General features: G+C 46.5%; 2 protein-coding genes across 5 annotated transcripts in view; both read left to right on the forward strand.

Annotated features, from left to right (window-relative positions):
* LOC310701986 (butyrophilin subfamily 1 member A1-like) overlaps window positions 1-23,791 on the forward strand; it is a 105,680-nt gene that overhangs the window by 69,891 nt on the left and 11,998 nt on the right. The gene's annotated exons all lie outside the window — the stretch shown is intronic.
* The window catches only part of LOC310701546 (zinc finger protein RFP-like), a 46,484-nt gene that overhangs the window by 10,695 nt on the left and 11,998 nt on the right, over window positions 1-23,791 (forward strand). For 2 of the 4 annotated variants that reach the window (XM_083492619.1, XM_083492622.1), the window contains exons 2-7: window positions 141-236; window positions 543-773; window positions 9,703-9,725; window positions 10,631-10,752; window positions 14,811-14,843; window positions 17,103-17,737. In XM_083492619.1, coding sequence (XP_083348745.1) covers window positions 141-236; window positions 543-773; window positions 9,703-9,725; window positions 10,631-10,752; window positions 14,811-14,843; window positions 17,103-17,617 — 1,020 coding nt within the window. In that variant the 3' untranslated portion in view covers window positions 17,618-17,737. The remainder of the gene's footprint in view (window positions 1-140; window positions 237-542; window positions 774-9,702; window positions 9,726-10,630; window positions 10,753-14,810; window positions 14,844-17,102; window positions 17,738-23,791) is intronic. The other 2 variants (XM_083492620.1, XM_083492621.1) reach the window with 2 other exon arrangements.

The following is a 23,791-nucleotide window of genomic DNA, read 5'->3' on the forward strand; positions in this document are numbered from 1 at the left end:
GCCCCATTTCTGCCTCAACTGGGATGGAAAAGGGGAAACTCTGCAAAAGACCCAGGGATGTGGGGCAGGGAGCAAACATAGGGTTGAGCTTGCCTGTTAATGTGTAACGCAGCCCAACTTGAACTTTGTTTTCTTTTCAGGATCAGATCAGCAGCTGCCTAGACAATGTGAGGAAGGAGAGAGAGAAAATTCTTGTATTTAAAGCAAACGCAGAAAAGGAAAGCCAAGACCTGCTTGTAAGCATCACTGTTACTGCTTTAAGATAAAAAATGCTATAGTCTAGAATCAATATCTGGAGGGGGGGAATGAATATGAAATACAGAAATATGTTACTTTTTGAACGGCCTGATCTCCTACAGTGCATGAAAGACCATTTAATGGAGGGGTTGGGCTTGTGAGTTTTTATGAAGTTCTTTCTCTGCTGAATATGTCAGCAGTTGCCTTCCAAGCTAATTTGGATACCTGGCCTCCTCATCCTTTAACAGGAGGCTAGATGCCTGATTTTGGCCCACTGTTCTCTTCTTTCAACCTCTTTGCTGCAGAAAAGAACACGTGCAGAGAGGGAAAAGATGGTGGCTGAGTTCAGGCGACTGCGCCAGTTTCTGGAAGAACAGGAGAAACGTATTCTGGCCCAGATGGCAGAAGTGGAGAAGGAGATTGCAGCCCAAAGGGAGGAGCAGCTGGCCAGACTCTCCAGGGAACTCTCCTCTCTTGACAGCCTCATCCGGGAGATGGAGGAGAAGCTTCAGGAACCAGAGAGTGAACTCCTGCAGGTGAGGCCTCATCCTGATGTGAGAGGGTGGAGCATTTCTTTTTTTATATAAAATATTTATTAAAGGTTTTAAACAATATAACACCAAGTACCGTATTTTTCGCCCTATAAGACGCACTTTATCCCCTCCAAAAATGAAGGGGAAATGTGGGTGCATCTTATGGGGCGAATGCAGGCTTTCGCTGAAGCCTGGAGAGCGAGAGCGGTAGGTGCGCACCGACCCCTCTCGCTCTCCAGGCTTCGCGGACCTTTCGGCAAGCAGCGGGAACGCTTCCGCTGCTTGGGGAGAGTTGCCAGCATCCCGAAGCCTGCGTGCGCTGATGTCAGTGCGTCCAGGCTTCGCGGATCTCTCCTCAAGCAGCGGGAACGCTCCCGCTGCTTGGGAAGAGTTGCCTGCATCCCGAAGCCTGCGCGCGCTGATCTCAGCGCGTCCAGGCTTCGCGGATCTCTCCTCAAGCACCGGGTGCGCGAGGCTTGGGGCGGCAGCCTGTCGCCCGAAGCACAGGGAGCCCTCTGGAGAGCTCCCCCTGCTTCGGGCGAGTGTCTGCAAGCCTCGCGCGCCTGGCAGGAGGTCCCACCGGGTGCGCGAGGCTTGGGGCGGCAGCCTGTCGCCCGAAGCACGGGGAGCCCTTCGGAGGGCTCCCCCACTTCGGGCGAGTGTCTGCAAGCCTCGCGCACCCGGCAGGAGGTCCCACCGGGTGCGCGAGGCTTGGGGCGGCAGCCTGTCGCCCGAAGCACGGGGAGCCCTTCGGAGGGCTCCCCCTGCTTCGGGCGAGTGTCTGCAAGCCTCGCGCGCCCGGCAGGAGGTCCTGCCGGATGCGCAAGGCTTGGGGCGGCAGCCTGTCGCCCGAAGCACGGGGAGCCCTTCGGAGAGCTCCCTTGCTTTGGGCGAGTGTCTACAAGCCTCGCGCACCCGGCAGGAGGTCCCACCGGGTGCGCGAGGCTTGGGGCGGCAGCCTGTCGCCCGAAGCACGGGGAGCCCTTCGGAGAGCTCCCCTTGCTTTGGGCGAGTGTCTGCAAGCCTCGCGCACCCGGCAGGAGGTCCCACCGGGTGCGCGAGGCTTGGGGCGGCAGCCTGTCGCCCGAAGCACGGGGAGCCCTTCGGAGGGCTCCCCCACTTCGGGCGAGTGTCTGCAAGCCTCGCGCACCCGGCAGGAGGTCCCACCGGGTGCGCGAGGCTTGGGGCGGCAGCCTGTCGCCCGAAGCACGGGGAGCCCTTCGGAGGGCTCCCCCTGCTTCGGGCGAGTGTCTGCAAGCCTCGCGCGCCCGGCAGGAGGTCCTGCCGGATGCGCAAGGCTTGGGGCGGCAGCCTGTCGCCCGAAGCACGGGGAGCCCTTCGGAGAGCTCCCTTGCTTTGGGCGAGTGTCTACAAGCCTCGCGCACCCGGCAGGAGGTCCCACCGGGTGCGCGAGGCTTGGGGCGGCAGCCTGTCGCCCGAAGCACGGGGAGCCCTTCGGAGGGCTCCCCCTGCTTCGGGCGAGTGTCTGCAAGCCTCGCACGCCCGGCCGGAGGTCCCACCGGGTGCGCGAGGCTTGGGGCGGCAGCCTGTCGCCCGAAGCACGGGGAGCCCTTCGGAGGGCTCCCCCTGCTTCGGGCGAGTGTCTGCAAGCCTCGCGCGCCCGGCCGGAGGTCCCACCGGGTGCGCGAGGCCTGGGGCGGCAGCCTGTCGCCCGAAGCACAGGGAGCCCTCCGGAGGGCTCCCCCTGCTTCGGGCGAGTGTCTGCAAGCCTCGCGCACCCGGCAGGAGGTCCCACCAGGTGCGCGAGGCTTGGGGCGGCAGCCTGTCACCCGAAGCACGGGGAGCCCTTCGGAGAGCTCCCCTTGCTTTGGGCGAGTGTCTGCAAGCCTCGCGCACCCGGCAGGAGGTCCCACCGGGTGCGCGAGGCTTGGGGCGGCAGCCTGTCGCCCGAAGCACGGGGAGCCCTTCGGAGGGCTTCCCCTGCTTCGGGCAGGTAAGTGCAAGGCTTGTTGCGGCAGCCAGGGCTGGGGGGGGGAAATAATTTTTTTTAATTCATTTCCCCCCCAAAAAAATGAGGTGCGTCTTATGGGCCGGTGCGCCTTATAGGACGAAAAATACGGTACATCCACAACCCAAAAACAATCAAAAACACCATCACCAAAATGAAAGAATACACACAGAACAAAAACAAAAATCATATAAAAAACATACAACATAGTTAGATTTCATAAACCAAATTTCCATAACCCTCTTTCAGACTCCCTCACATCTCCCTTTCCTGTGTTCCCATTTACAAAGTCATATTCAGCAAAACTTCACCTTCTCTCAAATATTGTTTTAATTTGTACCTTTCAACTATTATGTCTCCAATTTTACCCTTTGTTATCAAATATTTAAATATTTAAGCTTGACATAATATCATTCAAATTTCACCTTTGTTCTTATAATTCAGTTATTTTCATATTCCTTTTCGCTAAGTTACTAATGCCAAGTTAACTTTGCATCCTGCATCATTCTAACATTCATACAGTTTACAATACTTTTGCAGATAGTCCTTAAATTTCTTCCAGTCCTCTTCCACTGTCTCTTCTCCCAGGTCTCGGATTCTGCCAGTCATTTCTGCCAATTACATGTAGTCCATCAGTTGCATCTGCCATTCTTCCAGGGTGGGCAAATCTTCTGTCTTCCAATGTTTTGCAATAAGTATTCTTGCAGCTGTTGTCGCATACATAAAGAAAGTTCTATCCTTCTTTAGCACCCTCTGGCCGACAATGCCCAAAAGGAAGGCCTCTGGTTTCTTGAGGGAGGTATATTTAAATACCTTTTTTAGTTCATTATAGATCATTTCCCAGTAGGCCTTAACCCTTGGGCACATCCACCAAAGGTGAAAGAATGTTCCTTCAGCTTCTCCACATTTCCAACACTTATTGTCTGGCAAGTGATATATCTTTGCAAGCTTGACTGGGGTCATGTACCACCTGTAAATCATTTTCATAATATTTTCTTTCAAGGCATTACATGCCGTGAATTTCACACCGGTGGTCCACAACTGTTCCCAGTCAGCGAACATAATGTTATAGCCAATGTCTTGCACCCATTTTATCATAGCTGATTTAACCGTTTCATCCTGGGTATTCCATTTTAACAGCAAGTTATACATTCTTGAAAGTACCTTAGTTTTTGGTTCTAACAGTTCTGTTTCTAATTTCGATTTTTCCACCTGGAAGCCTATTTTTTGTCCTTATTAAAAACCTCCCTGATCTGACCATAGTGTAACCAATCCCGCACTTTATCCTTCAATTTCTCAAAACTCTGCAATCTCCATGTATCTCCATCTTTTTCTACTATTTCCCAATATTTTGGCCAATCGGCCTCCATATTGAGTCTTTTCTGAGCCTTAGCTTCCATTGGTGACAACCACCTTGGGGTCTTACTTTCTAATAAATCTTTATATCTTGTCCAGACATTAAACACTGCCTTCCTGACAATATGGTTCTTGAAAGCTTTGTGAGCTTTAACCTTGTCGTACCACAAATATGCATGCCACCCAAATACATTATTGAACCCTTCCAAATCCAAAACGTCAGTGTTCTCCAGAAGTAGCCAATCTTTCAACCAGCAGAAAGCTGCTGATTCATAATACAGTTTCATGTCTGGCAGGGCAAACCCCCTCTTTCTTTAGCATCAGTTAATATTTTAAATTTTATTCTGGGCTTTTTGCCCTGCCAGACAAACCTGGAAATATCTCTCTGCCACCTCTTGAAACACTCCATCTTGTCCACAATCTGCAAGGTCTGAAACAAAAACAACATTTTTGGCAATACATTCATCTTTATAGCAGCAATTCGACCCAACAAGGAAAGCTTCAGTTTTGACCAAATTTCTAAGTCCTTTTTGATTTCTGACCAACATTTTTCATAGTTATCTTTAAATAGATTCAGATTTTTGGCCATCATATTAACCCCTAGATATTTCACCTTTTTAACCACATTTAAGTCTGTCTCCTTCTGAAACCTTTCTTTTTCTAAAGTTGTCAAGTTTTTCCCCAAAACCTTAGTTTTCTGCTTATTTAGTTTAAATCCCGCCACCCGACCAAATTCTTGAATCAATTCTAACACCCTTTTCGTACTAGATTCTGGCTCCTGTAATGTCAAAACCAAGTCATCTGCAAAAGCTTTAAGTTTATACTGTTTAGCTCTGACCTGGATTCCTTCAACCAACCGGTCCCCTCTGATCATGTTCAAGAGCACCTCCAGGACCGAAATAAATAGCAGTGGGGAGATAGGGCAACCGTGTCGTGTTCCTTTCTCAATCTTAAACTCTTCTGTCACCACATTATTAACTATCAATTTTGCCTTTTGTTCTGAATAAATTGCTTCTATACCGTTTTCAAACCCCCGTCCCACTCCCATCCCTTTGAGATTTTTCTTCATAAAATTCCATGAGATATTGTCAAAGGCCTTCTCCGCATCAATAAAAATCAATACTGCTTTTGTATTTGTGTTCATTTGCAAAAGTTCCAAAATGTCAATAATGTTCCTTGTATTATCAGACAAATGTCTACCTGGGAGAAAGCCTGCCTGGTCTTTATGAATCACTTCATTTAAGACTCTTTTTAATCTATTTGCTAAGATATCTGCAAAGATTTTGTAATCCACATTTAAAAGGGAAATGGGACGGTAGTTCTTGAGTTGTGTCTTTTCAGTTTCAGATTTAGGTATCAATGTGATGAAAGCTTCTTTCCACGACTCCGGTGCCTTCTTCCCCTCCATAATCTCATTGAAAACCTCTTTCAATGGTTGAATCAGATGATATTTCAAAGTCTTATAATACTTGGAGGTAAGCCCATCCGGCCCTGGAGATTTGCCCAATTGCATATTCTGAATGGCACCTTCAATCTCTTGTTCTGTTATTTTATAGTTCAATATTGTCTTATTTTCTTGAGATAGTTTTGGTAATCCGTTGTTTCTTAAAAATTGGTCTATCTCAATCTCTTTTTGCGGCCCTTGGGTATAAAGTTGTTTAAAGTATCTCTGGAAACATTTTCTGATCTCCACAGGGTTCTGAATATTTCTCCCTTCAGTCTCTAAGTTAGTAACCGTATTCAGTTTTTGTCTCTTTTTCAACTGCCATGCTAGCAGTTTTCCACATTTGTTTGCCGATTCAAAAGTCCTTTGTTTCATTTGTTTGATTTTCCATTCAACTTCCTGATTTATCAATTTTGAATATTGTGCTTGATAGAGTTTAATTTCTCTCAGAATCTCCTGTGACTTTGGTTTCAGTCTTAACTTTTTCTCTCCTTCTTTTATTTTCTCCAAGATCTTGTCTTTTTTCTCATTCTGAGCTCTTTTCTTTATCGTATTCTGTTGTATCAGAAACCCCCTCATAACCGCCTTGCTTGCATCCCAGATTACTCTTTTTTCCACTGTAGTTTTCAGATTTATTTCAAAATAGTCACTCAGAGTCTTTTGGGCCTTCTTAACAATCTCCTGGTCTCTTAATAAGGTGTCATTCATCTTCCATCTAAAGGAGCCGGTTGTAGATAGTCTCATTTCCATCTTTACTGCATTATGGTCGGAGCAGGTTTTTGGGCAGATTTCCACCTTTCTAGTATTAGGTGCCAGTCCTCTAGTTATCCATATTTGGTCGATTCTTGTCCATGTCATTTTGGCTTCAGAGAAGAATGTCCCCTCCCTTCCCAGGGGGTTCTTTGTCCTCCAGATGTCAACCAAGTCCATATTGTCAGTTAGTTCAAAAAAAGTTTTTGGCAGTCTGCCCTCTTTTGTCATACTTTGGTTTTGCGCTTTGTCCATGTTGGTAGATACCACCCCATTCATATCACCCATCATAATGATGTTGTTATAGTCCATATAGTCCAACATTGTCTCATGCAGCTTCTTGTAAAATTCCGATTTCCCCTCATTCGGTGCATAGATTCCCAAAATTAAGAATTTTTCCCCTTGTATTTGCACTTCGATTACCAAAATTCTTCCTTGCTCATCTTTAAAAAAGAATTTTGGTGACAGGCTCTCCTTCGCATATATCACAACTCCTCTCTTCTTCACTTGGTCCGATGAAATAAATTCTTGGCCTAGTCTCTTGTTAATTAACACTTTTCTATGGAGCCTGATCACATGTGTTTCCTGCAAACAGATAATATCTAATTGTTCCTTTTTTAATAAATGAAAGATCCTCTTCCTTTTTTCCAAGGAATTAAAGCCGTTAATATTGCAACTTAAAAGCTGCAGAGACATCCTGGACAGTTCTATTCTCCCTTTTGTGGTGGTGTCTCTTTCTCCTGGTCTTCAGGCCCCGAAGGTGCAGGTAACAGTTTTGGTAGCCCAGAACCCAAGGCTCCCGGTTCTTCTACAGTCCCTTTCTGAAGGTCTTCTCTGTGGTCACTCAAAAAATTTTCCTTGTCTTCAGCTGTTTTGATTTTCACTTTCTTCTCTCTAAAGGTGAAAGATAGTCCCTGGGGAAATTCCCACCTAAAGGCGATTGTGTTGCTTCTCAGCAATTTAACAAGGTCTGCGTAGCAAGATCTAAGTTACAGTAAATGTTTCGGAATATCTTTATAGATTTCCACTCTCAAATCTTGAATTTCAAGTGATTTTTGGAAATGTGCACTCAGTATCTTATCTCTTTCTTCCTTCGTTCTCAGAGAAATCAGGCAGTCTCTGGGCCTGCCCTTTTTCACTACTTTTCCAAGTCTGAATGCACTTACAATTTTGAAATCTTTATCTTCTTCCAGAGGCCAAAATTTTGTAAATTCTTTTATCAAGTAATCAATTAAATCCCCTTTTACAAGCTCTGGGACTGACCTCAATCTCAAATTATTCTCCTTGCTTCGTAATTCTATCATAGACAGATAGGCCTGCTGTTCACCAATCTGCTTGCGCATAGGCTTGACTTCCTCTTGTACGGCCTCTGCTTTCTGTTTAGCCTCCTCAGCTATTTTACGATTTTCTGTGGTAGCTTCAAATAGCTTCCCAATTGATTATGCATTTAGAGCCACTTGTTGGGTCAGATTGTTAACACTAGCTGTGTTTTGATCAATTTTAGATGATTGTTCAGATACTTGTCTGCTCAGGCCTACCAATTTTTCAAAAATTTTATCAAGTACTGAAGGGGAATCCCCTCCTGCAGCCATTCCTTCTGGCGTGGCTTGCTCTAATTCTTCCTCTTGTGCCAATACAATAGGAACGGATGATCTGCGCAGATGTGAGATTACAGTAGTTTGTTGTATTTTAGTTTTAGCTGATCTTGTTCTCCCAGTTCCACTCATCCCAGTTCTGTCTATGTGTCAAGGTCAGTCAGTGAACTATTCCCATGGGAATCCACAAACCAGGAGATAAGCAGAGAAGAAGAAGAAAAACAGTTCCCCAGTAGTTATAATCCACAATTCCTCTAGAGGGAGTTTAAATGTATCTTAAGGGAGAAGACAAAGTTATTGTTCATGTAAAGTTTCTCACGCTCTCCAAAGTCCCTTAAGCATTTGTAACAGTGTCCAACAGCTTCAAAATCCCAAAAGTCCTTCAGAACTTTAAATCTTAACAGAGTTAATCCTTAGGTTACTTACAATGTCTCAAAGAGTGCCAGGTTCCATAAAACAGTGTATCAGTTCAGCAGCACAGGTAACAGTCCAATGTAGCAATCCAAATAGCCAAGTCCACAAACTGACAGTTTTGACAGTCTGGCAGCCCGACTGCCAGGGTTTCTTGAAAAAATTATAAATCCACTGAGGAAGAGGTACAATAACGTCCAAAGATAGGAAGATAAAATCAAATAGTGCCAAAACAAAATCAAGTTTAGTTGATGCTCGGATTGGTTCCTTTTAAAGCACAACTTCAAAGGTGTTAGAAAGTTTAAAATCCTTGCTTTAGGTCTTTTAAACAGTACCGGGAGACGGACTTCCTGGTTGCGTCTCCCACTTTGGCCGAAATTTCAATTTAAAGTTGGTTCCCAAATCGATCTTTTCCCCTACTCACGGGTTCTTGCGTTCTTTTGCCGAATTATTCCAGGAAAAGGGTCAGCGCTCACCGACAGCAGCTTTGCGGCTTCACTCCACAGAAAGAGCGATCGACTCACAGCACCGCGCCAGCCCTTTCACGCTCCGGATCCCCTTACGGGGTTCCTTCAACGTTTTAGGGGGCGCTGATGGTGCCCGCCGAGTCCCACGGCCACAGGCTAACTCTGCCTGCGGTTTTCCGATGTGAGTCTCCGCTTCGCCGTAGCGGACGACCCGTTTCTGCAGAGCTTCCCCTTCACAGCGGGAAGGAGACCGCCATTGCCGTTCGTGCCGCCCCCGGAAGTCCCGAGGATGGAGCATTTCTTAGTCACATAAAATTGTTGCTGGAAGGAAAACAGTACATGAAGGGTGAAAGGCGTCTGTCCTGGGGTCAGAAAAGGGGCCTCGCTAGATCAAACCACAGGCCCCTTCATTCTAGCATTGTGTTCTCTCATTGGCCAACCAGAGGTCTCTGAGGAGCCTAAAAAACAGTAAAGGTAAAGGTACCCCTGCCCAAACGGGCCAGTCTTGCCAGACTCTAGGGTTGTGCGCTCATCTCACTCTATAGGCCGGGAGCCAGCGCTGTCCGTAGACACTTCCGGGTCACGTGGCCAGCGTGACAAGCTGCATCTGGCGAGCCAGCGCAACACACGGAACGCTGTTTACCTTCCCGCTGGTGAGCGGTCCCTATTTATCTACTTGCACCCAGGGGTGCTTTCGAACTGCTAGGTTGGCAGGTGCTGGGACTGAACAACGGGAGCGCACCCCGCCGCGGGGATTTGAACCGCTGACCATGCGATCAGCAAGTCCTAGGCGCTGAGGTTTTACCCACAGCGCCACCAGCGTCCCTCTCCAGTAGTGCTCTCGAAACCTGTGATCCCCAGCATTTGCCACTCAGCTGCTTAGTATTTATAACTGACTGCAGAAACGGCCCCACTGACATCTTTCTTTCTTTCCCTCCAGGATATTGGAAGCTTCTTGCAGAGGTAAGTGATGGAAAACCCCTGCCTTATTCTGATGCTATTGGTCTCATCAAGAATCATAGCAAGGAAGCCATTCCTCCTTCCCCTCCATTACATACGTCTCCCTTTTCCCTGATGGATTCATTTCCTCTGCAATAGATACAGAAAAGGGAGACATTCCAAAGGAGCTTCACTATAACTTACCCTTAAATATCCCGTGTATTTCTGGCTTCTGCAGGTTCTTCCTCAGACATAAGAAAGTGAGAAAGGGCCCTGCTGGATCCAGCCAGTGGCCCATCTAATCCACCATCCTCTTTTCACAGTTCTTAACCAGAAGCCTGTGGGAAACTCATGATCAGGATCCGAGCCCCAGAGGACACTCCCCTCCTGAGGTTCAGAGGCACCACTGCCTTTGACTCAGCCATCGTGAAGAGCAGCCGCCGAGAGCCTTGTCCCCAAACAGCTTCATATTTTGAAAATCTTCCATGCTGAGAAAACACAGCTTTAATTTCTAATATGTCTCTCTACTTTAAATGTAACCACTGGGCTACAAAATATTAATAATTTTAATCATTTGAAATGCTTCACTAAAACTGTTGTAGTCCTAAAATCTCTGCGTAGGGACCCAGTATTGTTCACTTTTCTTCATAACAATGATATGCATATGTCAGCTTATTTCCCTTCAATCTCATATTCGTATATTTATTCCCATGTATTATGGAAGCTGGTGTTTGTTGGTTTTCCTTCAACTTGTTAGGTGGTCTCTAGATCCACACATCAATCAGATGCTCCTTTTAGCCATAGAACTCAGCTCTCAAGTCTTAATGATACATCCATGATGCCTTTAGCATCAGGATGAGACAACTGCCTTGTCAGAAAGCTCCTTGCATTGGAAAGATGGTGTCTTGACTTTGTACTTCTCCTCCCAGGTCTCAGGAGAAGGAGAACTTAGAGGATCTTCCTGTGGCTTTTCCTTCTTCCCTGAAGTGGAGGATCTGGGACTTCAAAGATGTAAATCCCTTCCTGAAGGGTGTCATGAAGAAATTCAGAGGTAGAGGGACCATCAGCTGTGGGGAGGACTGCAGGGCCTGCTCCCTTCCAAGGCCTTTTCCAACTGACCCAAGGGGCGTGGCCCAGGCCCTTATTTGGAACAAACTTTTGGGGAAGTGTGGGATGTGTTCTGCCATTGCTTCCCTGTTCCAAGTGGTTAATGTGTTTTAAAATGTCCTCAAGCAGTCGGTGGCAATTTGAATTTTTATTCCTTTTTCCCCTTTTGGGGGGTGGGTGGGTGGGATGGATATTTGGTTGGGGATTAATTTTAGTATAATTGTTCTGTTTTTGTTTTTTGTTGTTTTATTGGTTCTGTATAGTTTGTGTTTTGTTATTAAGGGGCGGGATCAGGGCTGCCTGGGAGTGGGGCCCCAGCCAACACGATGGCTGGGACAAGTTCCACAGGGGGGAAGCACTGGGTCATCCGATCTCGGTGATCAGGAGGAGGAGTTACGCTAAGACCAGACCATGTCATTACCTAGGAGGCAGGTTTAGTCGTTGTTTGAGGACTATCCCTGCCTCCGGGTCTGGCCTTGACCGGATGGATACTGGAATCAACGGGGCAAACCCACATGACCTGAAGGTGTTGCTGTGTAATGCCAGGTCAATTATGAATAAAACCACTGCCATCCACGACCTGATTGTGGATGGAGGATTTGACCTGGCATGTGTGATAGAGACCTGGTTGGGGAAAGCAGGTGGGCCTGTCCTTGCCGCTGCTTGCCCACCAGGTTTCTCTTACACACAAGAACCCAGGTCGCGGGGGCGGGGGGTTGCAGTGATTTTTAGGAAGTCATTAGCTTGCATCAGGCGTCCTACTGGGAAGATCCAGTTTTCCGAGTGCATGTTCTGGAAGTTGGGCAATAGGGGCAGTACAGGATTCCTTTTGGTGTACTGACCTCCCCGCTGCACCAAGGATTCCCTGTCCGAGCTGCTTCAGGTCGTGGCGGATGTTCTCCTGGAGACACCTAGCTTGGTTGTCCTAGGATTTTAACATCCATGCCGACACGACCTTACAAGGGGCCGCTCGGGACTTCGTGGAAAGCATGGCCTCCATGGGATTGTCCCTGAATAAGTTTGGCCCAACTCATAGTCATGGACATGCCTTAGACCTGGTGTTCACCTCTAGTGACGTGGGTGATCTGACACTAAGTAATAGTGAAACAAAAGAAGTGCCATGGTCAGATCACTTCCTGGTGCAACTGGACTCCTCCACGACCCTTCCCCTCTGCAGGGAGGTGGGACCAATTCGGATGGTCCGCCCCCGCCACTTAATGGATCCAAATGGTTTCCAGAGAGTGGTAGGGGATGCTTTATCCCATGTTGATGGCCTTTCAGCTGATTCCCTGGTAGCCCACTGGAATGCGGAGTTAACCAGGGCTATCGACTGTCTGGCTCCAAAGCGCCCTCTCCGATTGCCCGGACAGCCCTGTGGTTTCCTCCGAGGTGAGGGCGATGAAACAATCGTTGAGACGGCTAGAGCGTTGGTGGCAGAAAACTCACTCCGAATCTGACCGGACACAGGTTAGAGCTCAACGTCGAGCCTACCAAGTGGCGATAGCGACGGTGAAGAAGACCTTCTTCGCCGCCTCTATTGCATCTGCAGAAAATAGTAGCAGGAGACTCTTTCATTTTCACAATTTAACGGAACCACCTTTACCACCGGGGCCTTGTAAAGACCACAAGATCTCCTGCAACGATTTTGCAAAGTTTTTTGCAGATAAAACCACTCATATTCGGAAGGAGCTAGACACCACCATGGGAGCAGGGCTGGGGCGGGAGAGTGCTAGAGCTCTGTCTGGTCAAGTTGCATGGAATCAATTTCAATCCGTTACCCCCGAGGATGTGGACAGGCTGCTTGGACGCGTGAAACCAACCACCTGTCTCCTTGATCCTTGCCCATCCTGGCTAATAAAAGCAAGCCGGGAAGGGCTGGGCGATGGGCTCTGTGGGGTGGTGAATGCTTCCCTCTGTGAGGGAACATTCCCAGATCCGCTGAAAGAGGCAGTCATTAAACCGCTTCTTAAAAAAACATCTTTAGACCCGGCCAGTATGGCCAACTATCTCCCAGTCTCAAATCTTCCATTCTTGGGCAAAGTGATTGAGCACATGGTTGCTGAACAACTCCAGGCACGCCTGGAGGATGCAGACCATTTGGATCCCTTCCAATCGGGATTCAGGCCTCATCATGGGACTGAAACTGCCTTGGTCGCGCTTGTTGATGATCTCAGGCGAGCTCGGGACAAAGGTGAGAGTTGTTTCCTAGTTCTGCTGGATCTCTCAGCGGCCTTTGATACAATCAACCATAACATTCTTCTGGACCGTCTAGAGGGGCTGGGAGCTGGGGGCACTGTTATACAGTAGTTTCGCTCCTTCCTCCTGGGCCGTGTTCAGAAAGTGGTGGTGGGGGATGAGTGTTCAGACGCCTGGGCTCTCACTTGTGGGGTACCTCAGGGTTCCATCCTCTCCCCCATGCTTTTTAACATCTATATGAAGCCACTGGGAGAGATCATCAAGGGGTTTGGACTGGGTGTCCATCAATATGCAGATGATACCCAGCTCTACCTCTCTTTCAAATCAGAACCAGTGAAGGCGGTGAAGGTCCTGTGTGAGTGCCTGGAGGCGGTTGGAGGATGGATGGCGGCTAATGGATTGAAGTTGAATCCTGACAAGACAGAAGTACTGTTTTGGGGGGACAGGGGGCGGGCTGGTGTGGAGGACTCCCTGGTCCTGAATAGGGTAACTGTGCCCCTGAAGGACCAGGTGCGCAGCCTGGGAGTCATTTTGGACTCACAGCTGTCCATGGAGGCGCAGGTCAATTCTGTATCCAGGGCAGCTGTCTACCAACTCCACCTGGTACGCAGGCTGAGACCCTACCTGCCCACGGACTGTCTCACCAGAGTGGTGCATGCTCTAGTTATCTCCCGCTTGGACTACTGCAATGCGCTCTATGTGGGGCTACCTTTGAAGGTGACTCGGAAGACCTACATTGGCTCCCAGTATGTTTCTGAGCACAATTCAAAGTGCTGGTGTTGACCTTTAAAGCCCTAAACAGCCTCGGCCCAGTATACCTGAAGGAGCATCTCCACCCCCATCGTTCTGCCCAGATGGTGAGGTCCAGCGCCGAGGGCCTTCTGGCGGTTCCCTCATTGCAAGAAGCAAAGCTACAGGGAACCAGGCAGAGGGCCTTCTCGGTAGTGGTGCCTGCCCTGTGGAACGCCCTCCCATCAGATGTCAAAGCGATAAACAACTACCTGACATTCAGAAGACATCTTAAGGCAGCCCTGTTCAGGAAAGTTTTTAATGTGTGATATTTTAGTGTATTTTTGGTTTCTATGGAAGCCGCCCAGAGTGGCTGGGGAAACCCAGCCAGATGGGCGGGGTACAAATAATAAATTATTATTAGTAGTAGTAAAGAAGAGCTGAGAATATTTTATACTGGATGTTTGAAATTGTTCATGAAAGGCTCCAAGTCGTTAGCAGTGCCAGGAAAATGAGAGGGGTGACCTGGGGGGATTAGGCACAATCCCCAGGAATGTAAGCCTCCCTCAAGTGGTGAGTGTCTGTAAAAAGTTGTACTTGACCTCTGCACATCTCTCAGCCAGACTTTGGGTGCTTTCACACATCTCGCTTTTGGGGCATTTCGCCTGTTCCTTTGCCCCTGAGATTGATGTAAGGGGGGGACAAGAGGGAGGGGGGCTGTCCAGGAGCAGAGGGGACTGGGGCTGAGGCCTCCCGTCCTGGAACAAGCATGTCTGGACCTTGTTGTTGATGGGGAGATCTTCTGGGGGGGTCTTGCTCCTCCTCCCAAGATTTGGGCAGGACTGAACCTTAGCATCACCCCTGCCCTGGTTATGCAGGGATAGTCAGTATGGCGAGTTTCAGATACTTTTAACTTCAACTCCCATAATCTCCAGCTGGCGTGGCCAGTGGTTACGGATGAAGGGACTTGTAGTCCACAACACCTGGCTACAATCTCATGAGCTCATATTGTTCATTCCAGGTTTGTTGTCTGAATGAAAGTGTGATGCTAAATCTCTGTTCCCTTTTCTCTTCCAGACACTGTGGAATATGGACTTCAGCTGCGAAAAGGTACATTTAAGAATAATAATAATAATTTATTATTGATACCCTGCCCATCTGGCTTGGTTTCCCCAGCCATTTCCAGGGCAAGGAGAAGATGGTATCCGCTTCTCAAAAGACCAGGCCACTGCAGCTCTTCCTTCCATGCCTTATTTCCCCTTATTTCCCAGAGGCATCTGTTCCGTGAGAGCAGCTTGCTGGGCTAGATGGGCTCTTGGCCTGATCCTGCAGACTCTTAGGAAGCCCCCAGCCCAGGATGGCTGGCTTTTCTGTGCCGAATCTCACTAAGACACAGGGGTGGTGTGAAGCCAAAGGCTCCCGGCACATGAGGGGGAAATATCCTTTTGAGCCATACAAGATCCACAACCCTTTTAGGAGAGTTTATGTGAGAGAAAGTTGTAAGAGGGGGAAATGCATGAACACAAATAGCTCAGAAAATTTCTGCATCATCCTTTGGGGGCTGGAAGGTAAAAGGGTTCTGGTGTCAGTGGCAGGGAGCTGGGGGCTCCCTGAGTGTGAACTCCAGGGGTCCGGCTTCCCTGCAAGATGGGGATCTTCCCTCAGCTTTTGTATTGGAGGGGAGACATGACTTATCTGCTTAAACTAGAGAAACTTAAGTAAACTTAAAAGAGCAGGACAGAATTTCCCCACAGACCAGGGGAAAAAGCTCAGTGGGAAGACAGAAATCTAGTCTGGCCTGATCCTGGACACCACAAAAAGGGAATCATAAGAGCTGGGAAAGGTGCAGCAGATGGCAGCATAAAGGAAACTGTTATTATCTTTAAAATTATATTCTGGGATTCTTTTAGACAACAGTAGTGAGTAAAATGCATAAAAGCTAATCAATCCAACAATAAACTGGAAAAACCCATTATTACATTTAAAAAAAAATAAAAAAGACCAATAGCAGCAGTGGCAACATCCCACATCACACTTAATCTCCAAAGGCCACTGTACAAACGTGTGCCTTTAAAAAGAAATTGCTTGACAAAGTTTCCATAAGGGGGTGGGGGGGAGAGAGAGAGATGGGACAGGACAGCAGAGCAGATCTTCTTCCTAATGTCCACCAGCCTGACCAATTTTAAATGGGCTTCTCATTGTGCTGCCACTGCCCACCTTTTCCATAGATGTGAGGAACAGTGAAAAAAAAAGATGAATCATATAGCCAATCAGGTCTGGGGAGCCAGGATGGGGTCTTTGCGTTGAAGGTGACAGGTGGGAATGGCACTTCCTAGGTTTTACTGAGTTTGGCTTTAATAAGGGTGTGTGTGTGTGTGTGTGTGTGTGTGTGTGTGTGTGTGTCGACCTTCATCTTGGGATTGCAACAATAAATGCATCAACGCAATTCTTATGAAAAGAAAGCCATTCATATAAATGATGTAATAGATGACAATTTAAAAGATAGAATTATCCATTTTCTGCATCGCTGTAACCAAAACACAAGCAATAATCGAGTTTGTTCTTGGCTGACTGCTCATAGTTTGCCTGAGGGAAACAGACCAAAGGCCCACACTGCAGAACATGGAAGGGAGTCCCTCAGAAGGTGGTGGGCGCTCCTTCCTTGGAGGTTTTTAAGCAGAGGTTGGGTGACCCCCTATCGTGGATGCCTTAGTTGGGATCCCTGCATTGCAGGGGGTCTAGATGACCCTGGGGGTTCCTTCCAACTCTACAATTCTACAATGCGCTGTCAAGAATCCCAAGACAGATATTTCACACAGGGGGTTCGGGGCAGCCTAACCAATTTCTTGCTTTTTATAAACTACCTGGAAGGATGTGCTATAACATCGCATTAAATATGTAACTGAAATTGGAATGGTAGTTACAAAGAGGGTGAAAATATCTACCAGATTTACCTGGTATGTGAAGCATGGTCTGTCATGTGATGTGAGGTAAAACATTAAGGTGTGAATTAGGGAGTCCCTGCTTTGATTCCCTTCTGCCATGAACTCTGGGGGTGGGGGGTGGCCTTAGACAAGCCACTGCCTCTCAGCCTCAGTTTTCCCATCTGAAAAATGGGCATAGTAAAGTTGACTTAACTTACAGGGTCGTTGCAAGGGTTATATGTAGATAATGTATGCTAAGTACTTCGAACACTTGAAAGCACTCCAGATGTTTCAAGAATCCTAATTAAGAACTTGTTGAACATCCCTGTCTCCATTGCAGAGCCTGTTCATTTCAGAGGGGATGCTGTTTCTGTCATGTGCCTAAAGAAAAGTCAGCTTCCCTGTTGACGTCGTTTCTCTTCTCTTTCTTCATCTGCCCCCACAGAAAACATAACTTTGGATCCAGACACAGCAAATCCCTGGCTCATCCTGTCTGAGGATCGAAAAAGTGTGAGATGGGGGAAAGTCAATCAAGACCTGCCAGACAACCCTGAGAGATTTGACACTTATGCCTATGTACTGGGACGTGAGGCGTTCAAGGAAGGCAGACGTTTCTGGGAAGTTGCTGTGGGGAGCGAGGGGCAATGGGCCGTGGGGGTGGCCAGAAAGTCTGTGAAGAGGAAAGGCAAGTTAACCATTCACCCTAAGGAAGGGTTCTGGCGCATAGGGAAGTGGAGTGATCAATACAGGGTCTCCACCTGCAATGGGCCCCCTGTTTTGATTCTGGGTGGGGAGCCCAAGAGGATCCGCGTGGCCCTGAACTGTGAAGGGGGACGGGTGTCCTTTTACGATGCAGATACAGCAGCCCTCCTCCACTCATTCTCAGCAGCCTCCTTCTCAGGAGAGACCCTCCAGCCCTTCTTTTACGTGAGCAAGAAAGAGATCCTGAGACTCTCTTGACTGGGGGTGCAGACAGACAAGTGCATATTCATTGTGATCATGGCACATTCAGTGTCCAGGACTGAGCTGACAAGCACTTGAGAAACCATATTTGCAGAACTGTGATTGGCCATCCCTTGTGTCAATCATGATGCAACTCTCTCCCTGGGCCAGCTTTTTAAATTACACTGATGAAAAGGCAGAATTAGAAAAAATAATACAAATTAAAATATACCCAAAAATCAAGTATTTAGGATTATGTATAACACCAAAGAATATTAACTTGTATGAAGATAATTATATTAATTGTTGGAAAGATATCAAAAGACAGTTGGAGACATGGACAAGCTTAAATTTATCATTCCTGGGCCGTATTTCGGTAATTAAAATGATAGTCTTACCGAAGCTACTCTTTTTATTCCAAATGATTCCAATTGTAGGAAAGACCAGCAATATTGACAAATGGCAAAAAGAAATTTCTAAATTTTTGTGGAAGGGTAAAAGACCAAGAGTAAATAACAAATAACAAAATATTGATGTATGTAATTTTTATTTCTTAATTATATTTAGTGGTAGTATGGCTGTATTTCTTTCTTCTTCTTTTTATAATATCATTCAATAAAAACTATTTTAAAAAAAATTACACTGATTGATTGGGTCCCCTGTCAATCCCCAAACTTAGGGAAAAAAACTAACCCTACACACATTCCTGTTTCAATGTAGTTCTCTCTCCAACCCCCAACTCTGACTTAAGAGACAATACCATCATCTTTTTTGAAGAAAATCAGAATTATGCACGGGCATCACTTAAAACCTTCCTCAGCCACACGCCATCGGCAATGGCGGACTCCCTCTGAACCGGAGGGACCAGCTCCCCGCGAAACGGGTCTTTTCTGCTGCAGCGAAGCGGGGACCCTTCTAGAAATCGCAGGCGGATGAAGCCTGTGACCGTGGGACTCGGTGGGCACCCTTAGCGCCCCCCCAACCCGCAAAGGAACCCACTAACAGGCTCCGAAGCGAAGAGGGGGAAGTGGCACGGTGCTGTGAGTCAATTGCTTTTTCCGTGGAGCGAAGCCGCATAGCCTTTGCCAGAGAGCACTGCCTTTTTCCTGGAACAATTTGGCATCTAAAATAATCACCCGTGAGTACTTAAACATTGAACAATTGGACTTTAAATAAGAATTGGCGATTAGAAAGGAATTGGACTTAAAAATTCACCTTAATTTGGTACTGAAACGGGAAGGTCTAAACAGGAAGTCAGCCTTCCGTTTCCTTGTAGTCAGAAGAAAGCAAAGACAACGTAAACTAGAGCTTAGAAAATCACTATTAAAGGATTGGTTTTCATCATTTAAAATTGTTGAACCCCCCTTCGGTAGCAGGAGAAGAAGGGGGATCTTCTTTTTTTTTTGGACTGTTTAAACCTGCAGAAGTGAGTTTAAAGTAAAGTAACTTTCCACCGTCTTGATCCTGGAGCGGGGTGTCGGAATTGACGTTTGAAGCTCATTGACCAGAGACAAATGTTTTTGACAGACAGTTAAAGGAAAAGTAACATTGTGATTCCACTGTTTCCTTTCGCATTTTAAAGGAACAAATATTGACAAAATATCTTAAAAAAAGAAACTTTGTTGCTATTGTCCTTAAAAGAAAGAACAACCAGAAGTTTTCCCCCTAGAGGGGGACTGTGAAACTGTAACTAATTCTAGGGAGCTTGCAGCTGCCACAGATTACAACCATGGGAAAGGACTTGTGACCTTGCAGGACAATGTTTTCAGAAGCACTGTTGGGTGCTTTCTGTAAAATAAATGCCCTATTGGATCAGTTAAGTCAGAAGACGGATTTGATGACTAATGCGGCAAGAACATTTGAACAGGTAGTGGGAAACTATACGGAGCCCACCCAGGAACTGAAACAGGAGTGTGCCATGACAGAACAGTTGAGAGAAGAGGATGTTGCTGAATCTTGGGCGCCAGAAAGGGAGGGACTTTTGGCCCCGCAGGAATATGAGCCTTTGGATTTGACAAATGAACTTGGAAAAAACCAGATTTGGAAAGATAAAGTTTGGATTGACTTGGAAATGGGGGGTTGCACTGACCCCCCCTATGCAGGGATGTTTGGACTTTCTGAGTCTGGCAATGGGCCGTCAGATATTTGGAGCTGTGGGAGCTACCAACTTTGGAGGGAATTTGAAACATGTCTTAAAATACCACATGGAGTTTAGTCTGGACTATGGAAAAGGGGTTGATTTGTTGAAAAGGGTCAAAAACACTACTAAGCTGGAGTTCCCACGAGTGAAAGGAAAATATGAAGAAGAGCTGCGGAAGGGACATGGAAGAGACTTGAGGGCCTCGGATATAAGATCACCAGGTTAATGTGCTAGACCAATGGGATAAAAAGGACTGACAAACTCGGGACCAGGAGGAAGGGACGCTGGAAGAAGATTGGATTGTTCTTATTTCTTTTTTTCTATCATTAGGAATGTTTTATAAAATTGATGAATGTTAGAAAAATGTTGAAATGAAATTACTTGGCTCTTGTAAAAATGTTTAAAGAATTAGGTAAAAAGGTAATGGTTATGAGAAGTTGGTAAAAATAAGATTTAAGTCTTAAGCTTTAAGGTTTTTTATAAGATAAGATGAAAATAGAGTAAGGTAATGTAATGACAGAATACTATGAATTATGGAAAGGATTTGCTGTGATAATTATTAATCAGGATACAAGAAAAGGGAGGAGGAGGAGGTCATAGAAAGAAGGTAATGAAAGTGGAGAATTTGAAAATGATGGTCTAATTTTTTCTTTTTCTTTTTCTGTTTTGTCTTTTTTCTTTGTAATTTTTAAAAAATTCTTTTTTCAATAAATATCATTTAAAAAATAAAATAAAATAAAACCTTCCTCAGCCTCAATCCTGCTCTCAGATTCCCTCTTCCTCCGCCAAGATCTCCACTGGCCAGGGAGATGGAAGTTTCAAAATCCCTTTTTTTGCTACTACTCCTCAGGGAAGCTAATGTGGCAATTCAGCAAAATCTCCATATCCAAAGAGACCTGTTTGCTAGTTGAGTGCAGATTGCATCCTTGAGCCATTCCTCAAAACACAAATTAATAAATGGAAAGAAGCGAGAGACTGGGAAACACTGTTGGAAGGGACTGTGTGAGATCTCTCAGGAGTCTCCAGGGCCCATAAAGCAATGGCGGGGGGGGGGAGCATTGGCAGTGGGGAAAACAGTTTCTAAGTCCACCTTGCTTACTGGCCTCTAGAAAGGTCAAGATCTCTGGCTTCGGACAAGTAAGGATGGTTGCTTGGGGGGCCTTTTTGAGGGGCTTCCTGCCTCGTGCAATATTGCCTTTGCATGCTGACCCCAGGAACGTAACCCCCCACATAGAATTTGGGCCTCTACACTACACTACACCTCGATGTAACAAAATCCCCTCTGACAACAAAGAGCCTCTGTCAGAGGTTCTGAGTGACAATCTAGAGGATGGGGGGGGTGTAAATTCCCATGTATACAATTATTTTCTTCAAGGTGCTTTATAGTGAACAGATAATTATCTGTATTTTTAGAGATCACCTCTTCTTAATATTTTTGTATAACAGGCCTGAAAGTACTTAGCTCATATTTAATGAGCTAACTTGTTTGATTCTACTAAAGATTGTACTTCTTGTGGCTCCTGTGTTGATTTGAACTCAACAGCATAATATCCATTCCACGTGACACTTCCTCCAGGGATTTTAGGAGGGTGATATCCTGTTTTATCCTCAGAGGAACCCTATGAGGTAGAAGAGGCTGACCTGAGAGACTTAGAAAAAGGAAACAGGTTAAAACTTTATGGTCACAAGGGATTTGAACCTGGGCCTTGTCATCCAAAGTTCCTACACACTGTTCACTCAGAATTTGAAATCGTAACAAGGGTAATATTCCCTTCAGAGATGTGCTTGGAAGCCCTCCCTGCAAAGTTCCTCTATATATTGTAGCTCCTCTTCAGACCTTCCCGTGTTGACCCTGAATGTCTGCAGGAGGAGTCAATCCAGTTTGAGTGAGGGGCAGATTTCAGGGGCTTCCCTGCATAAGCTCGTATTTTGCAAATGGCTCCATTTCTTGATCTCAGCATTCCCATTAAAAATGAAAGCAAACCCCCCAAGTCCAGGGTCCTTGCCGTGGGATCACATTCATCCAGTGATTTACCAACTGCACTGGCTCCTGGTGGAGTACAGGGTCAGGTTTTCGGTGCTGGTTTTGACCTTTAAAGCCCTATGCAGCCAAGGACCCTCGTACCTACGGGACCGCCTCTCCTGGTATGCCCCGCGGAGGACCTTAAGGTCCACAAATAACAACATTTGGAGGCCCCAAGCCTCAAGGAGGTTAGAATGGTTTCAACTAGGGCCAGGGCCTTTTCAGCACTGGCCCCGATGTGGTGGAACACAATCACAAGAGACTAGGGCCCTGCGGGACTTGACATCTTTCCACAGGGCCTGCAAGGCAGAGCTGTTCTGCCTGGCCTTTGGTATGGACTCGGTCTGACCCTTACGTTTCTCTCCCCTTATGGTCTTGATTTATTGGCTATTTTAAAATGAGGCAGCTTTTTAAATTGCATTTTAACCTGTATTTTAAATGCCCCCCCTCTTTTTCCCCTATTATGTTTTTACTGTGATTTTATTGATGTTAGCCGCCCTGAGCCCGGCTCTGGCTGGAGAGGGCGGGGTATAAATTATTATTATTATTATTATTATTATTATTATTATTATTATTATTATTATTATTATGCTCAAGCTTTGGGCTATCTGCCAGTCATAACCTGAGCATTTCTCATAGCTATATTAGAATGGTTCTATAGAATAAGAAAGGGGAAAGGTGTTCTTTTGGAAGTAAGCTGACCTCTCTTGCTACACCATGTTTATATCCAGGATAGTTCCCCCCCCCCCCCACACACACATTAATACGCTGTAGAGTATTAATCAGCCAAAGGCCTGGTTGAAGAGGAGTGTTTTCACCTGACACCTAAAAATATTTTCACATTTTTATTAGGAATGCCTATAAACCACTGAAGAGTGCAATGATGCCATACTGGTAAACAAGTAAAAACACAAAAAAGAAATAGATCATAAAATACTGCCCGTAAAGAAACTTTTCAATTTTCAGAAGGAATGACAATAAAAGTTTTTTCAATAAAAGTTCTCTTCCACATGGGCAGGTGGTAGATGGGATCAGTGGGGGGAAGCTAGGAGTTGTACAGCAGATTAAAAAAAACACTAGCATCCATCCTATGTTATATGACGCAGAAGCGACCTTTTCCCATCTTTCGCACTACCATTCTTAAAGTTTTAAAAATCCATATGAAAGAGGCCCTGAAGTCCAGCTACCTTCACAACTGCAGGGGGCAGCAGAGACCATGAGTCACCGGCTTCAATTTCCTGGAAAGGAAAACACCCCCAGTTCTTGAATGGGCAAAAAAGAGAGTGAAATTTAACACACACACCCGCCCAGCCCCATGGCTGCAGCTGGGGGTCCCATCCATGAGGGCCTCTGTGAGGAAGCCACTTGCCCCATTTGCCTGGAGTATTCAAGGGATCCAGACCAGAGATCATCCCTGATTGTGGGCACAACTTTTGCAGAGCTTGCCTGAGCCAGTTCTGGGGGGAGTTGGAAACTGGGGCCTCGTGTTCTGTCAGCCTCAAACCTTCCACTTGAAAAATGAAGAAGAAAAAAGTGACTTAACATACAGGGTCCATGTAATGATTCTGTGCAGATAATGTGCTTGAAGTGCTTTGAACACCTGAAAGAACAGGTGGTTTCAAGAATTATTACTGAGAACTTGTGGAGCATCCCAAACGCAGGGCATTGAGCAGGAATGAAATTTCTCTCATGGGTCTAAAGAAAAGTTCATCTCTGAGCTCCTGCTGTTTCTGTCCTCTTTCCTCATCTGCCCCCCAGAAAACGCAACTTTGGATCCTGCCTCATCCTGTCTGAGGATCAAGAGAGTGTGAGAGATGGAGATGCGGGTCCAGATCTCCCAAACAATCCTGAGAGATTCGACACAAACGTCCCCATGTGCGGGGGCAAGAGGGGATCACAGTGGGCAGACATATCTGGGAGGTCACTGTAGGGAGTGAGGGGCACTGGGCTGTAGGGGGAGCCAGGAAGTCTCTGAGAAGGAAGGGCAAGTTCGCTCCTTGTCCTGAGGATGGGATCTGGGAGGTGGGGA

This window comes from Podarcis liolepis, assembly GCF_965112155.1.
Source record: "Podarcis liolepis genome assembly, chromosome: 2".
Taxonomy (NCBI): domain Eukaryota; kingdom Metazoa; phylum Chordata; class Lepidosauria; order Squamata; family Lacertidae; genus Podarcis; species Podarcis liolepis.